Source organism: Vicugna pacos, chromosome 16 (assembly GCF_048564905.1).
Source record: "Vicugna pacos chromosome 16, VicPac4, whole genome shotgun sequence".
Lineage (NCBI taxonomy): Eukaryota > Metazoa > Chordata > Mammalia > Artiodactyla > Camelidae > Vicugna > Vicugna pacos.
Window position 1 is genome coordinate 10,786,559 of NC_133002.1, and position 18,406 is coordinate 10,804,964.

Sequence of the window (18,406 nt, forward strand, 5' to 3'; positions counted from 1 at the left end):
GGTCCTCATGCGTGCTAATAAGCATGTGCTCTGCCACTGAGCTATTCCTTCTTTCCCCCGATTTTTTTTTTAAATGCGTGCAGTGGGAGTGTACTATTCACTGTTTAGCTCTTTGCTGCTTTTTTGTTTGTTTAACAGTATTTTGGAGATTATTCCACATCAATTTATGTATCACTTAGTAAGTGCTCAGAAATGTTAATTATCATTTCATTGTCATCGGTACATAAAAGGTTTCCAATTCTTTTTTTTTTTTTCCCCCAAGGCTGCAAAACATTCCATTGCTGCGTTGGTTCCTTATTGACGGACCTTAGAATATTTCCGGTATTTGGCTATTACAAATAACGCTTCAGTGAACATCTTTGTTCCTACATCTTTGCATAGACATTATATGTCTGCAGGAGAGACTCCTCTGGAAAGAGTGTGCCTTTTAAATTTTGTTAGGTATATAGAAGGCAGTCTGGCAATTGGTTGAACCCATTCCCCCAAGGATGTCTGAGAGTGCCTGGTTCCTCGGCCCTTTCTGGAACTGCTCCGTCCTGGTTTCCTGTCTGATGGGTGACAATGATATGTTTCCATTTGCATATTTTCACTAATAACAAAACTGCATGTTTCTTTTTTATTTGATTAGCATCATAAGAGTCTCTTTTCTGGGCCGTGATACATCTTCTGCCTTTTAAAACTTTGCCACTGTTGTCACTTGTAACTTTGTTTTGCAGATATTTAAAATTTTTATACAGTCAGATTTATCTTTTTCTTCATGGCTTTTGGGTTTTCATTCTCAACTGGAAAGATTTTTCCTACTCTAAGATGATTAGAAAGTTCTCCGAAGTCACCTTCTGATGATATTTTTGTAATTTTACTTCATACATTTAAATTCCTGAGAGCCAGTGAAATCTGTGCTTAATTGTAATATTGGATTATCATTCAGCTTATGTTTGCTTGGGTGGTTCGATACTGAAATTCCAACAAAACCACAGGTCGCCTGAGTAGGTTGAGCATAGAATGGAAGACAGGGCTACTCAGCATTGTGATGTAATTAATAGTTTCCACAACTTAAAATTCCCGTTTTGTCCTGTATAATTCACATCATAGCTTCCCACTCCCCACAGGAACTTCTTTTAGATAGAAGAGCCTTCTGCTTTATTGACAATTTACCACTGATTTGAAACACATTGATATTTATTCTTGTGTTGCATTGATTAGAAGGCTAATATTTGGCCCTTTTATTAATACAGAGGAAGGACTTAAGCTCACTGTTTCTTAGTTACAGTTGCTACTGCACAGTTTCCAAGGTGGGTTCTTAGTGACTGCAGTCTAGTAGGAAACGGAAAAGCAATGGTAGTAATTTTTCTCCGGAAAGTGTGGCATCTGGAATATTGAGAGGATTTATCCACTATTATTTTTCAAATATCCAAAGTCACTGACACTGCTTAGTTACTTTGGTTTGGGGGCAATTTATGATTTTTCTAACTAATAGCTGTTACTGGGGAAAAATTTTTAAAGGTTTTATTTGCTTTTTTTGCTAGCTTGCCAGCTCTTTCTATTCAAAATGATCAACAAAACTAGATTCACTGGGCCGTGGTTTTCCCACCCAGGGAAACTACTTGATTCTGCCAATTTCTCAGAAACTTTTTGGGTCTAAATGCAGTGTTTAATATTCCTCTTAAAAGGAAGAGTATCTATACTTCCAAAGCAGTAGTCTCACTCTCTTACTGGAACCAGGAAAATTGTGGCCATGAATTGTGCTGGGAAAGGTATGAGAGATGATCTGGTGCTCCATCTAAAGAACAGAGATTCAGAAAGAAGTAACTGGTTCAAGACCAGAGAGGATGGCCAGACAAGGACTAGTAGGCCTTTGGACTCCTGGTCTAGCCCAGTTAGTAGATAAACACATTAAAATATGATGGTTTCTTTGTAATTTTGCTAGAACTAAAGATCATGCAGTGTATTGAATAGTTGATGATAAGTTTTAGAGCAAATCTGTTGCATGAAGCAGCATTTTGCAAAATATATTCCAGATGTGTTAGTAGGTTGTATTGTGGAAGAAAGGGCAACATAGAAAACTTGTTTTCCCCCTTTTTTCCTTTTTTAACAGAGTATCTTAGGGTATTAGTGTCTAGGAAAACACCCTTGACCACTGCGACCTACAACTCAAAACCAAAGGAATCCCTGAGTCACACTGCCCTGTTTAGAGGAAGAACATTTCAGGGTTGGTCACTGGGGGGGAAATCGTATTTACCAACTGTATTTCTCAATCAATGAAAGATCTCGTGCGGTAGATCTGTGTCAGTGGTAAGTCCCTCTGCAATGGTTCTGTCCAGGTCCTCGAAGGATCCGTGAGACCTGAGGTTAGAGCAGGAGAAGGAAGAGGCTGGCTCAGGTCCCTTCCGGGTAGGATTGACTAGAGTCTGTAATGGTCACCAGTCACTTGGAGAGCTCACTTAATGACGAAATAGGTCAAATGAGGTAATTCACCCACTGTTGGACCTTAACGAGATGCCTGCAGAACACAGCTCGAAGGAGACCGAAGACAGAACCTATTGGATGACCTTGTAACTCGCGAGAGACTACTTCTGGCATCCTTTAAGAACGAGGGTGCAGAGCCAGAGCTCATCAGGTATGGCGTTTTCACTTCCAGGGATTAGGGTGGTGGGTGAAGATTTGTTTGCAGAGATGATAGCTGTTTCCCAAATGGCTTACTTTCTTGAACTAGTATACTATAGCCTGTTCATTTATAGCGTTTGACTCTCACTTTCTGTTCAGTTTAGTTTTCATTACATTTCTAGATTTAATAAACCAGGTACGTTCAGCTGAATCCCATCTTCCAGGAAGACCGTTCAGGTGGAACAGATACGAAGTCAGAAAATGTCTTTTCATCCTTTGGTTGAGCTTTCTGCTGTGCTCGCTGCCTTTTAAACTCCTGAAGTCATGTACTTATCTGTGTTAGAAAATGATTTTTTTTTAATGGGCTTGTTATAAAAATGTGTCCTGAAGACTGCAATCCATGGCTCATGGAATTAGAGGAGGAGGGCGGTGGGTTTCTTTTCCTTGTTCTTTGCCAAGGAGGGGTTCCCACTTTACAGAACTGGCAGCTGCTGTGGCCCTGGCTCTGTCGAAGACCCAGAGAAGTGGTCCAGCTTTCCAAGCTGAGGTTAATGAACTGTAAATTGTGGCATATTTAGAATTGGCCTCCCCCTCTGCCTCTGGAACTCTCTTAACCTCATTGTGGGAACCATCACAGAGGAGATCTGGCTAAACCCTGCCTTCACCGTGGAGGGGCAGCTTGTTCCTGCTTAGCTCTTGGTTGGGAATGAAAGGGCTTCCCAAGGGCGATGGTTTTTGACCCAGGCTCTGCCTCAGATAATTAAACCCGGGGGCGGGGTTGCGGGGGCGGGGTTGCGGGGGCGGTCCTAGAGGGCTCCCAGGTGGTTCTGCGCAGCCAGTATTGGACCCCTGCGTTACGGCGGCCGGAGAGGGTGCTGCAGGTTCCTGTTGGTCCCAGTCTTCTCGGGAGCCTGTGACCCAAGGTTTGTAGAAAGGGTGAAATTCAGGAAGCTAGATGAAGGCTTAAGTTGTTTCTATGGGGAAATGAAAGCAAGGAGTCCGTGAGGGAGGAGCTGTGTCCGCGCAGGGTTTGTAAGTGGACGCGGAAGCCGGTGGCCCATCCGCGTGGTGCCCGCCTCTTCTCTGGCGGATGCAGGAGTGAAGTCGGGGGTGAAGGCGGCGACCCAAGGGCTGGAGGAAATGAACAGGTGAGCAGGGGAGCCAAGGTGAGGAGAGAGTTTCGTGGGTCAGGGAGGGGCCTTACGTTGAAGCCCAGAAATGAAATAAAGGCATCCTCAGGGGGAGAGCAAGTTCTGCTGGGGAGTAGGGGCCGCGGAGAGAGCGCACGGTCGGAGGAGAAAACATGGAAATCCGCCTACTCTTTCCGGGTGGAGGTGGCCGTTCTGATGGGTAGTGACCGTCACTGTGTCCATTCTGCTTCTCTCCATTGTCATTTAATGATGTCGAAGGGGCCAACTTCTGGATTAAGTCTTTGTAGGGGGTTTTGTTGCTTTTTTGGTTCCTCTCGCTTGTCACCCTGTCCTTTTTTTTTCTTCTTCTTGTCACCCCTCTTCTCTCCTGTGACGATGTGTTTCTTTGCTGTTTAAAGCATGACCTGTACATGTGCAGGGTCCACTCCACCTGGGAGCCGGTTAGAAATGCAGATCGGACCCCATCCCCACCCTACGGAATCGAATTCTCATTTTAACAAGACCCTCAGGTGATTTGAATGCACCTTAGAGCTTGAGAAACACTGCTTTCAAGCTCTTGTTCTTAATTGTGGCAGGCTGCGTCGGAGTCACCCAAGAGGCTTTTAATTAAAAAAAAAGAGAGAGAGAGAGAGAGAAGGAAAATACAAGTTCCCAGACCATATATTGCAGAGTCTGAACGAGTAAACTGGGAGAGGCCTGGGGGGCACTGCTGGGGTGGGTCTCCCAGGTGGTAGGGTTAGAACCACTGCTCTGTCACGGGGTCCGAGTGATGAGCGCTAATAGCTTCCATCTGCCCCGTGTTTTCTGGGTGCCCGGCGCTATGCGAAGCTCACGCGCCTGCGCGCAGGAGATCTTGGTAACGTCCCACCTTGCAGAAGAGAAACTTAGGCTCGGAGGGGTTAGGTAACCTGCTGGAGATTCTAAGGCTCATCAGTCCCAGAGTTTGGATTTCCTCTAGCTCTGTGCGTCTTCAGATGTGAAGTCTTAACTGCTGCACCACAGGAAGAGCGGGACCAGGAGCTAGGACTCCGCCCTGCTGCTTCCCGGTCCTCAGGGCTTCAGAAATCACTGACCTTAAAATGGGGTATGTGTTCTGCCTCTTTTTCATTGTTTGGACTAAGTGAGGTGGTGGTTTTGTGCTTTGTAAACTCTAGAGCCTTTACGAATACAAGATGTTGTTTAGGCAGGGAGGGAGCTCAGGTTGCCTGGAGACCCCTGGCCCTCCCCCGAGTGCCCAAGGGGGACCCATATTCTGCACCTGGTCCTCTGCCCTCCCGTGCTCGCTTCCCTAGGCTCATTCTGTGTCCCTTTCCTCAGTGACCACCTTGCTGCTTGTTGTCCAAATGGTAACCAGTGGCACGTTCAGTCCAGCAGTGGCACCGTGGCTGGCAGTGACTTATCTTCTGGAGGTGTTTTAGCGGAAGCCTGCTGGAGCCCAGAGCAGTCAGTGGTGGGAGAATCTTAGGGAATTGGGCAGAGTAGCGGCAGAGGTGTTTTGGATGGAGGCCTGCTGAGCCCCATCACTAGAACGCCGCCTACTGCTCCTGTGTTTAATTTAAGGCTGAGCCCCGTGGTGGGCCTCAGGTGTTACTTGCTGGTGAATGATTGGGGTGGCTGGGGCCAGAGAGATGGTGAAGCAGGGAAAGCTGAAGTCCTGAGGGTCTGAAATAATGCAGGTAAGCGGCCAGGCCTTTTGCCCTTTTTTGGGTTATTTTTTGCCCCGCCCCCCTTTTTAACAGCTAATCCCCACACTTGAGGCCTCCCCCTCCATCCCTGACTTCCCATACCCTAGTAATTGCTGTGCACGGACCTAGGCTTCTGAGGCTCTGAATTCAGTGGTTAGACATGACTAGTTTGAGTTCACAGTGCGACCTGGCCCTCCTGCCTTTTGATGGGCAGGCTGCCCAGTCACTTCTGATGCACCTATCAGCGACCTTGCAGCTCTGTCTTTGGAGAAACCTCATTCCTTCCCCTGCCATCAGTTTCTCTGATGTCTCCAGCGATTCAGAGATTTCTTCAGTCCTCCTATCGGTCAGTTCTAGTTCTGGGCTCCTCCAGCAGATTTGTTTGCTTCTTTAGTCTCTGGAGTCCTCCAGTGCTTTTTGTTTGCTTCTGTAACTCTTGATGTCAATGTAGGTTACCTTGTCACTCGGGGCACAGTGGCCGGGTAGGGGTGGCACATCTTTCCTGTAGTTCCACAGCCTACAGAGACATGTTGGCCAGAAAGCCTTCGCAGAACTTTAAAAGGTTACAGACCTGCTCTCCCAGGCACTTTTGTCATCAATGCCAGACTGTCACCACACATCACCTGTTGGGGAATGGGGGTTAATCTGCTAATCAGTATTTTGAAGCCCTGCGTTAACTGGCAGCAATACTGCAGGATCAGTTGACCCAACCAGGACCCCCTGGGACCTTGTCGGGCCTCTCTGTCCTCCTGGGTCCCTCCCTCTTCCTCTCGCATTGCCTCTGTGAGCTCTGCCTCCTCTCTCACCCCAAGTCTTGGCTTTCTCTCCCCCATCCCTCACTCCCTGGAGTCCTTCCACCCCTCCCTTTCCTCCTCTTTTCTCTTCCTCCTCATATGTGGCCTTATTAGGGAGACTAGAGTATTGTCAGACTTCGGTTTGGATTAGCATTTCCTTTAAACAGACATGAGTGTAGCCACCACGTAATTGAATGTGTAACTGTCATGTGACAGAATCTGAGTTTTACCTTACGGATTACTGATCATTATTCTAAAGCAGTAAGCCTTGATGTGAGACTTTGGTCTAAATAAGCAATGGTTGACTAATTGAGGGCATTTGGAAACTTGTTAAAGAAGTCTCTGTGTAACGACGTCTCTTGGAAGAAGATAAGCCGTAACTTCGAAAGCAGTGACACAGCTTCTGATTTAAAACCTGACTGCCCTTTATATTTGAGAGCATTGCTGAGTCTCACAATTAGTTAAATCTTTGTCTGCAAAGAAGGAAAAAAAAAATCATTGCATACTCCACTGCTCTGTGACCATCTCAAAGATTATGTGATTAACTCGGCTGTAGTGGGTGGCTAATTGGCTAAGCTTTAATCTTCACACCACCAACTATATTGAGGATTACAGGAAATAGGAAGTTATTTAGAGGTTGAGATGGGAGTTATGTGTCAGGAATGGTACATTAACAAGCAGAACAATTGCTAAAATCAAAAGACTAAAAGATAATAATGAAATGTCACTTTTTTTAGAGTGGGAAGTTTACATTTAATTTCAGATATTTACTTTTTCTTTGAGCTGCTTAAAAAAAAGTGATACTTCCAACTTATATTTCATATCACTGTATTGATAGCCAGGGTAGGTAAAAGGAAAATTTGCATTAAATATTCATAGTATTCCTCCTGTACCACTGTAGATCATTGAATGTTTTCTTTCAATTTAAACCTTGGTTTATAAGAATGATTTCTATCTGATAGTACTGAGATTTCCAAAAAAAATTGTTATTTTTATATTACCTAAATATTTATTATATTATATGTATTATATTTCCTAAATAATTATTATTATTTATGTTGCTTTAAGTTATTGACACATGGCCAGCCTGCTGTTTCAGAAGTGGGAAATTGCTAAGGAATACACACCTGCATCATTAGCCTGCTCATGTGGGACAACAGAGAAGCCATAATTATTTATCCTTTTTATGTATGTCCCAGAAATAGACTTGCTTTTAGGTCATATGACATGTAAAGGATGTGCTGAACTCAGTAAAGATACCCTTTCCTGTTTCAGTGAGCCCAACAATAGTTTAACCAAAGTGGCATTAAGTTCAGCTAAAGAATATTAAATTTCTCAGATAATTTAATGAAAAATTGTTAAGAAATCAAAGATGTGGTAAATAGAAACCTTCTTTCTTTTGAGTGCCTACTGTGTGCCAAGCCCTGGTAATGGGAATGTGGTGGCAGCAACCCCACAACAACAAAAAACATCTAGTTTTTGCATTTGAGCTCTTTATAGTTCAGCGAGTGAGACAGGCAGGAATTAAAGATTCACACGAATCAGTTGAGTAGAAAAACATATTGTGCTTCCAGAGAATATCAGTGGGGAGCTGATTTAGCTAAGGAGGCCATGTAGTTTAATGCTTAATTATTTTGCAAGTGTATATTTTGTTTCTTCATCTAAAATTTAAATGCCTGGAGGGCAGGGATCACAACTCAGATGTTTGCTCACTGAATGAAAACTTTGAAGTTTTTTTCTGTATCTTTTAGAAACACCTAGCAAAGTTTGGGCTACAGCAGGCACTCATAAATTTTTGTTGATGGAAAGATTGACTGAGTCGGAATGTGATATGCTGGGTTCTGGTAACTAAACAAACCTGGGACCCTCGGGTTACCATGTGAAAGCTTTCCTTTTGGCCTGTCTCCTGTAAAGTCTGGTGGTTCTCTGGGAGAGCTCCCTGCAAGCAGCGATTCAGACTTTCCCATCTTACGGCTGTGCTGTCCTGACACAAGCCCTCTGTGTTCACGATAACAGGAGAGGAGAGGGAGTGTGGAGATCTCGCACCGCTTTTATATGCTGTTGCCCAGAAGTTTGACAGAACAGCCTGTTGGCCGTAACCAGTCACGTGGCTCCATCCTAACTGCAGGGGAGGCTGGGAAATGTAGTCTTTGTCCGTGCTCCCAAAGAGGAAGATGAAGCGGGACGTGGTGCAGCACGTAGCTCTGTCTCTGCCTCCCTGATTACTTTGGGTGGTTTGATGGAAAGATAAGTAACTTTGGCATGCAGTCGGCCTACTTTCCTAATCAGCAGAGATTAGAATCAGAAGTTAATAGAGGTACCTGAGGTGGGTTGAGAGGTGACCCTAGTGGGGGTTGTTCACCATTTATTATGCACATTCTCAAAGAGTTCAGGCAGGCAGGGGAAACAAACAAACAAATGAATTCATGATGGAAACGTGAAGTGCAAATGAGTACATACAATGCAGGCGAGGAGAGGTTGTGTCTGCAGCAGTCAGAGGAGGGAGGGCCACGTAAAGCAACTAAAAAGTCTAGATAAGAAGGCAGTGTCTATTCTCACTCTCACCAAGAGGCGCCTGGTCTAGCTCGTGCGCTATAGCAGTCCTGGTGCCCTGAGCTGGGGCAGCAGGTAACCCTACTTGAAACTGCTGAAAGAAGGAAGAATACCTCCACGTAGTAAGCTAGGGAATTGAGAAGAATGGTTAATTCTACAGCCAGCGATGTCACAGATCCAGGATATTGCCGTGTCTTTGTTTTGCCTTTGTCTTCAGACCAGCTCCTTGTGGTCGAGGATACCTGTAGAAAGTGCCCAGATACACTCCAAGCAGCATCAGGGGAGGAAGGAGGGTGTGTTTTGCAGAAGTAATACATTCACATGGCTGAGACATTTTAAAAGCATTTAACAGTGTTGAGTAAAAAGCCTCCCTCCCTCTGTGTCCCCCACTCCTCAACACGAATATCGATGTTAACAATTTTTGGCCTATTGTTCAAAGATTCTCTCATATATATGCCAGCAAAGAGGAATATATCTTCTTATTTCTTTCCATCTTTTACACAAATGGTAGCATATTACACAAATCATTCTACGACATTCTCTTGTCATCTGATTAAATATCTTGGAGATCTTCCCAAATCAGCACGTAAGGTTTTGTCATTAGCTTTTATAGCCTTGTACTATTTCGTTGTATGCACTACCATAATTTAAGTAGTCTCCTATTAATGTGTGTATTGTTTCCACTCTATTACATGTGCGTGTATATATATATTTAATGCATATATTTTTCCTATTGGAGAAATATGGTGGTGTTTAACCTTACACATAAGTGATTTTGTATATGTGAAAGTCCCTCTCTAGATAGGTTCTTAGAAGAAGGATGGCTGGGTCAAAGGGTATATGCATTTATGATTTTCATAGAACCAGTTGAGACTTGTGCTTGCAATTTATGTGAATGCCTATTTCCATATAATCTTCCCCAAAGAGAGTGTTAGTAATACTTTTATATCCTATTCCAGTCTGGTATATGAAGATAGTTTTAATATTAAATTTTTAATATTAAATATTTGATCCATTGGGAATTTAGTGAAGAGTATGAATCCTGGTTTTTTCCTGCTTGACTGTTTTTGTGACTGACTACTTTTTTTTTTTTAACTGAGTCATTTATCTTTTCACAAAGTTTGAGATGTTGAGATTTATCATATACATTCCCACATGTATATGGATCTGTTTCTGGACTTTGTAATGCATTCCATTGGGCTGTCTACTCGTGTGCTGTGACCATTAATTTTGAGGCTTTATTACAAGTTTCAGTACATCATAGGGCTAGCTGGCTAGTCTTCTGTCATACTTTTTTTTTTTTTAACAATTTTGCTTTTTTAAAAAACGAACTCTAAAATCACATAATCTAATTCTAAAAAAGGGAGAAATAATTGTGTGTTTTAAATTGGGGTTACATAAAATCTTAAAATCCTTTAAAATGTTGAATTTTCCTGTCGAAGAACGTGGGACTTTTTCCGTTTGTCCAAGCCATCTTTCAGGCCGTTCAGAATGTTTTCTTCAAATACACATTTCTGGTTCCATTTTGAGGTATTTTATGGTTTCGGTGGTGGTTTTAAATTCAGTTTTTCACTTCATCATGCTTTTTGATTATTGTTTATGTGAAAGCTGATCTGCTGTCTGCTATTGTATGTGAGCGTTTCCTTAATTCTGATTGTTTTTAGTAGTTTTGCTATTGATACTCTTGTCTTTTCCAGTTACTTGTTTTCTAAGAGGGAAGAAACACCTCCTAGATGCTTCACAGTAGAATTTGGCTCAAAATAGAAATAGGCTAGGGTTGTATCACGTGCCAGAAACCGTAGGGAAGTGGAGTTGCCATGGTCGGCTTGGTTTATTCAGGATAGACACATCCCTGAACTGAAACTGAGGGTGGGCCTCTGTTCCCTGAGCAGTGGAGCCTTGAACAAAATTGAGTTCTAACAACAAGGGAGAAGAAGGTGTCAGTGTTGGGCAGGACGGGTGCATCAGCCCTTCTCTGCGTCCCCTTAGCAATCCCAAGTCTCTTCATCTTGAAGCTTCTTCTGGCATCAGAGACTCAAGGTTCTTCACACTCTGACCTCACTCAATTCTTGAAATCCCAGAGAAGCGGTAGGTAGCTCTCTGACCTTCTGGGTTATTTTATTAAAGTTCAAGTGGAAGTTAGTTAATGGCTTTACGTCTCTAGTTGCTTTGGTAAGGAAGCTGGGGTATTGACACCTGCCTGTCTTCCTGAAGAGGTTTAGGAGGTGATTTTGAAGTACAACCCAGTTTTAATAGCAACAAGTTTATATAGTTTCATACAACTGGTTTCTTCTGCAGACAGATGATCTGCATTTTATGTTAATTATTGTTTAATTCCATTTTGGGAGGTAATAGCTTCCGACTTTGTCTCCATGTTCTGGAGAAATAGGGTCGGTTAATTTGATGCCTGGACTGATACTTAGCATGACAGGAGGGAATATTTGAAACATGGACTGACCTGGGAAATCTGGAATGTATGTTGCCTTGGCACATTTTTTCCCCTCTGTGTTAATTACTGGTCTGATACTAGCCATGCAGAGTGTATGGTGACCGTGTTTCCTTGGGGAGAAAAGCTGGGTATGTCATATGACAGGTGAGACATTTTGTCTCGGAGTCTTTATGGCTTCTTTTCTGGAAGAGACAGTTTGACAGTGTTAGGCTAAGACGTTGACACTTGGGGACATCCCACTGGTTTGGGGGAACGAATAGAATACTTGGCTTTCAAAAAAAAAAGTTAGAGTCTAAATTTAATTTTAAAGGGATGTATCACGACATAAACACCCAGCTGTGCAAGAGAGGAATCGATGAAAATGGGAGCGCCCTCCCACTGGCAGGCAGGTTCCCCTTTCCTCCCAGAGGCAGCCACTGTTGGCGGTTTATGTATCCTTGTAGAGAGAGACACACACATCTCCAGTCTCTCTGTCACCCTTTCAATTTTTAACGTGCATTAGAGTGTCATATGCCCTCTTTACTGTGCGTCATCATTCTTGCGTAACAGTATGTCTTGGAGATTCTGAAGTAGAGTGTTTAAACCAGTCCTCTTAAATATCTTGAAACTGTCTCACACTTGACAAAGTAGCTCTTAGAAGTTTTTCGCTTACCTACTCATGAGATGATTATCACTTGAAGGGATCTCTGTAGTCACTTAGTCCAGATTTTTTTTCTCCATAGACTAGCAAAGGAAGCTCTGTTAGCAGCCTGACTTCCAAATAGATGCTAATGGTAAAGAAGGATTATCTGTTTGGATGACTGATCAAGCAAGTGACATCGGAAACCTTGAGATCTAAGTAAATACGAGTCGTTGCAGTCCCGTGTCATTGCACAAGTCAGTGAGGGTACCCAGTTATTACCGTGTGGATGTAAAAAAAGCGCAGTCTGCCCACAGACAGATAAAGATGCTACTACAGTGGCAGCAACCTGGTGGTTTCTCTTCTCGGAAGGCCTTGAATGCTGGACAACAAAGAAATATCAAATGAAAAAGTATTTTAAAAGATACTATTGTAATAGCATCTTAAAAATGGGGTATGTAGGAATGAGTCAAACGAAGGAAGTGCGAAACCTCTACACTCAAACTGTAAAAAGTTATTTAGAGAATTAAAGGAAAACCTAATAGGGGTATGACCACGTTCACAGATTACAGAGACTCAATACTGTAAAGATGTCAGTTCTCTCAAAATTGGTCTGTCGATCAGAGCAAACCCATTTAGATTCCCTGGCTGGTTTTGTTTTTGTTTGTCACTTAAGCTGATTCTGTGGGTTGTACTGTGATTCAAAGAGCCAAGGCAGTTTTGAAGAACAAAAGGTTTGAACCCTCACGTGATTGGTTATCAGGACTTACCATAAAGCTGCAGTGTGGTGTTGGGCAAGGACAGGCAGATAAACCAGTAGAACAAGATAGAGCTCCGATACAGTTCCCCAAACGTGTTGTCACTTGACTTATGACAAAGGTGACACTGCAGTGCAGTGGAGAAAAGATGATCTTTTTAATAAATAGCGTTAGGTCAGCTGAATGCCCAAGTGGAAAAAAACAAATCTTAGCCTCTGCTGTCAACCCTCCACGAAAATCCGTTCCAGAAGGACCGCAGACCTAAATGTGAAATGTAAAGGAAGGCGGCTTTCAAGAGGAAAACATAGGAAGGTGTCTTCATGACCTTGGGATAGGCAGGTACTTTGTAAACAGGACACAAAAAGGCCAATGTGAAGGAAACACATGGTAAGCTGGATTTCATTAAAATAAGAAATTCTGTGTATCAGAAGATACTGCAGAGAGAGTGAATCTGTATTTGCAGTGAATGTATCTGACAAGTAAGTTGTATCCGGAATATATAAAGAGCCCCCATAAATCAAGAAAAAGGCAGACAATTCCTTAGAAAGCAATAGGCAGATGACTTGAGGTTGTGCTTCACAAGAGAGCATATCCAGTGGCTGTTGAAATGGTGTTCAGCTTCATTAGTCATCAGGAAATTGCGAACTAAAACCATGAAGTCGTACCGTTACCCCTGCCAGAATGGCTGGAATTAAAACGGCAGACGTGTCAGGAGCTGCTAGGGTGTGGAGCCACGTGGAGTGCTCAGCTGTACACCCAGTCTGGGAACCTGTTTGACTGTGTCTCCTGAAACTGAACTGGACAAAAGACGTGTGTAAGACTGTCTGGAGCATCCTTCTAAATAGTCCCACCCAGAAACGCCCCGCGGAGCGTCAGCATTGCAGTGGGTAAATACACAGTGGCACGTTTATACAGTGATATTACACAGCTGATGAGAGGGAACCAGCCACAGCCACACACCACACAGTGTCAGTGCAGCTCACAAGCATAACAGTGAGCGAAATAAGCCAGACAGAAGTGTACAGAGTACACGATTCCATTTCTGAGAAGGCAAACCTTTATAGATGGTGGTGCAAATCACGAAAGTGATTCCCTGAGGGGAGTGGTGACTTGAAGGGGGGCACGGGAGGTCCTGGGGCTCTGCTGACGCTCCGTTTCTTGCCCTGGGTAGTGATTAACTGAGGTTGTTCACTTTGTGAATTATCTTTGAGCTGTACACTGATTTTTTTTCTTTATATGTTCTACTTGAATTTAAAAATAGGGGGGGTGGGTATAGCTCAGTGGCAAGGCGCATGCTTAGCAGACACAAGGTCCTGGGTTCCATCCCGAGTACCTCCATTAAAACAATAAACCTAATTACGTCCCCCCTGAAAAAAAATAGAAATTTTTAAAAAAGTTCTAAAAATATGTAAGTACACACATATATTTTTACATAATACTCACGTGTACATACATACACATGTATACTTGTATATATGTGCAGTGTGTAAGTACAGCAAGTAATGTATATATATTACATATGTATGTAACATATGTATCTGCATATAACCATGTGTACTTAAGTATACATATGTGTATGCACTTAGACATATCCATGCATCCACATGTACATGTATGTGTACATGTATGTGCACACACGCACACGGCTATGTCCCGAACAGACCACCAGGTGGAGATATAAGCCAGCAGAAGGGGAGACTTCCTCAGACCTTCTCAATGTCCAGATTTTGACAGGTTAGGGTTTTTCTCCCCCGAGAGTGAGGAGAGAATGTTGAGATAGCTTGCACTGCCCAACCCCGGAAGAGGAGTCGCTCTCTGTCCGTTCCTCTCTTTACTCTTCGCCCCCTCCCTCCGGGTCCCTGCGAACCTGCCTGTCATTGTAAACCTCCTTGGTGCCTCTCCATAGACCTTTGCCCCACCCGCAAGCTGTGTATTCTTGTTTCTTTCTCCTCCTTTCGTCTTCCTTCCTTGCCTTTTTCTGTCACGTTTTTCTCTTCCATTGCTCTTTTCCCCTGGAAAAAGATGTTTGATTTTGGCATTTCTTTTCTTCTTTATTTTTTTAAATTGATGTAGAGTCGGTTTACAATGTGTCAATTTCTGGTGTACAGCATAATGTTTCAGTCATCCATACACCTACGTATATTCCTTTTCATCTTCTTTTTCATTTCTTTCTCTTTCTGGCTTACTTCACTTAGAATGACGATCTCCAGGGCCATCCACGTTGCTGCAAATGGCATTATTTTATTCTTTTTTGATTTCGGCCTTTCTTTCCTTTGGATTTTCCTTCCCATGTTTAACTTTGGAAGAAGGGAAATGTTTTTAGTGCCTCTAATCGTCTCCACATAAGTTGTCTTTGCATTTGTGGGTCTTTGCTGCTGTACTGTCTGCCCTCCACTAATTCCACACCCCTCCCTCCCTGGGGAAAAGACTCATCTTTCATGGGATTTAAAACAAGTTATCAACAAGGTGCCTGCTCATTAGAACAAGTCAGGCCATCCTGTGGTATAACCCCAAGTTAATACCGTCTCCCCCTTTCTTTCCCTCCAGTCCCGTTCTCCTGAAGCAACCCGGGTTAACTTGCCCGCATTTGTCTGTGCTCACACAAATATTTACAAATACAGTTACACAGAGATGAGGTTTCCTTTCCTTTTTTTTTTTAATGAAAACAGGATTTTACTATACAGATGACTCTGTAATTTACTTTTCTACATCTTATACGTGGGCATCCCTCCAAATCAATAGATCTAACTAAATTCTTTTCTATAGCTATGTTATTCCACACTATAAATAGGTGGTTATTTTTCCATCCACCGCCCGCTTGATGGATATGGGGATGTTTAGTTTTCTGCCATTACAAACAAGGCTGCGGTAAATATCCATAAAGAAAGTGGCTTCAATTTCTATAGGACATAGTCCCCTAAGTGGGGTTACTGGGGCAAAAGCACGGGTGTTCAAAGTGTAACAGCTCCGGCCGTGTCTGTTTCACGGAGTTGGAGCGCTTGACGTTTCCTCTGCCAACGTACGGGAGAGCTGACTGCCCTGCCGCGTAGCTGTCAGTGGGTGTCGCAGAACTGGTTGGGTTTTGCTGATGTGATGGGTGAAAAGTGGTATCTTGTTTTGAATTGCAGTCCTTGGCTCCTGGGGTAGTTGTGACTTTTGATGGAGAAAATAAACAGATTTCTGCATGCATTCGTTTTAAGTTATACAGCCCCTTTGGGAATTGAAAAAGGGAAAAAAAAATCCAGGCCGTGAATAAGCCTGGAAGAAAGAGGGGTTACCGATACACAGTGTATTGTAAGTTAGTTGATTTTTTTAAGACCTCTGTAATACTTTCCACCTTGTGCTTTTTAGAAGTAAAAATTGTAAAGAAACTGGAAAAAATATTTTCTGGCTGATGAAAAAGAGAAGATTTTCTGTTCCTCCCCCTCTTCTCTGTTTACCAAGTACTTTTCAAAGACATTATTTTTTTTTTGACCCTCATAATAATCTTCAAGGTTGGCAGAGAAGGGGTTACTTTTTAGGTTTGCAGGTGAGACTGTCGCTGTGTCCGCGATGGATTAGTGCCAGAAAAAGAAGCAGAGCGCGTCTTCCCCTCCTTGGCCGTGGGTTGGGTTTCTCAGGCGTTCCTCTGAATTTTGGTTCCTCGAGGACCCTCATCAGTTCTTCCTCACGGGCTTTGAGTCCTTTGCCCTCCTCCTGTTCCTCACACCCCGTCGACGGCATTGTCCACTTCCATTCGGTCCAGCCGAGGAGTGCGAACGTTGCACGGGTAATTCCGTGCACGAAACGAAGGCTTTAGGGTTAGAAAACCTGGGTTTGAATTTTGACTTCATTTCGTTTTCTGTAAAATGCAGACAATCGTGACTCCTCAAAATGATGTGATGTTCAAAATGCTATGATGAATATGATCCTAATTTTGTAGTACACTTCTATCATATCTTTCTATAGACATTGTGTATACAGCATATATATTAGAACAAACATTAATAGTGGCTTAGATGGTTAGGCTTCAGGACTTTGGGGAGTGTGAGTTTCCTCCTTTAAACTTGTATTTATTTTCCATATTCTCAGGAAGAAAGTCACTTTCTTAGAAAATAATTTTCTACATGTAGGGGTGTCCACATCCAGTGGCATACTTGGTTGTTTAGTAACTGCCTCTCTCCCTGGCTTACACATTCTGTGTGTGCAGGAATGAGAATTCTGCCTCGTTCTCTGCTGTCCCCTCACTCTTCCCAGCACCTGGAACAATATGTAGAACAAAGTAGATGCTTATCAAGTATTTGTTCCAAAGTGCTGTTGAGCAAATGAATATAGCTATTAAAAAAGCATTGTGAAGTTCAGATGAGATAATACATGTGAAGGGGCATATCCATGCCTTTGTAAAGTGCCTTATAAACGTTCCAGAACACTTGCTGTCACTGATCGTAGCAGAGGGGAGTCCAGGAGTGGTGTGTCTTTTTATCCTGCCCAAAACAACGAGAGATCGGTACATGATGGCTTATAAGTAAGTGCCGAATTCTGTGGCACTGGCCGTGAGTGGTCGGGGAGATCCGTGGGAGGTGGAGGAAGTTGAGAAGACCCTGCAGCAAGTGAGACTTGAGATCGCCCTTGTGGAGTGAGTGGAATTTGTCCCCCACATGGTTTCCCTCTTTCTTTAACCTTCCACTTTCTAGACCTGTGTTTTCCATACCAGTCTGCATTTTGGTTCCCAGCTGGTTGCATAAAAATCACCCAAGGGAGCCTACAGATTCCTGGGCCCTGCCCTCAGAGGGAGAGGACGCCATGGTTAAAAGCATGGGTGCCCATATCATTGAGTTTTTAGATATGAATTTGATGAATTGGTAAGAAGCAAGGTTACTGAGGTGGAAATGATGACTGTACGGGCGGTTGTTGGCCTTTGTGCGTCTTGAGTGTGTGTACATTATTCATTGACACCCTTCAGCAGTCTTTTAATGCCAAATTTGGACTTTTGTACATCAGTTGACAAATATAAAATTCTGCTCCCATAGAATTTTTAACACTGTAGAGCTTAAACATTGTGGTGTTTAATTTTCCCTGCCAGCCAATAATTTCATTTTAGTAGACTTGCATCAGATGTCCAGAGAGCAGTGTTAATTTGCACAATTAGCTGAATATCTTAATGCATCTTATCTTTATTTTATGATGAGCGAGAATGGAAATGAATACAATAAAGGGGAAGACAGTGGAGTTGAGACAGAGATGGAAATCACGGGGCAAGCCTGATGCCTAAATGCAATTTGTCAGCCTCAGGTGGGGTCTCATTGGATTTGTCATCTAAGTGTGTTTAGTTGTGAAGAACAAAGTGAAAGGAGATGTCGAGCATTTGTTACTGCAAATGGTCCAAAAGGCACAACAGAAACTCCCTCATATTATGTAAGCATCTTGTTGACTTTCGCTCTTTCTGTTTCTAAACGTGTTTTGAAGACTGCATTGTGTAATAAAGTAAGGAGCTGCTTGCAGTAAACGGTAATGATTGGATTGCTTGATGTTTATTTTTGTAGTTGAACTTTAATTGCTAGCCAGCAGATGGCGCTCAGTCACCATAAACGTGGCAGAGCGGCTAACTCATCTTAGAATCTTTAGGTTTTTGTATATTACCTCTTCCTGCCCTCCTACTTTTCTGGCACCATGACAGTCACACTTAAGGTAAAGAATTGTTCCTTTTGGCTTTATTTGCTTGATTTTAGATTGCCTGGTTGACTCAAGAATAGCACACAGAGATTTACCAAATTCAGGTCAGAGGCCAAAATAGTGACTTCTCATGGCCTTTTC

At 43.0% G+C, this 18,406-nt stretch overlaps 1 protein-coding gene across 1 annotated transcript in view; it reads left to right on the top strand.

Annotated features, from left to right (window-relative positions):
* STX8 (syntaxin 8) overlaps nt 1-18,406 on the top strand; it is a 207,277-nt gene that overhangs the window by 16,971 nt on the left and 171,900 nt on the right. The window contains exon 5 of the mRNA XM_072940631.1: nt 2,507-2,617. Within this exon, the coding sequence (XP_072796732.1) occupies nt 2,507-2,617 (111 nt within the window). The remainder of the gene's footprint in view (nt 1-2,506; nt 2,618-18,406) is intronic.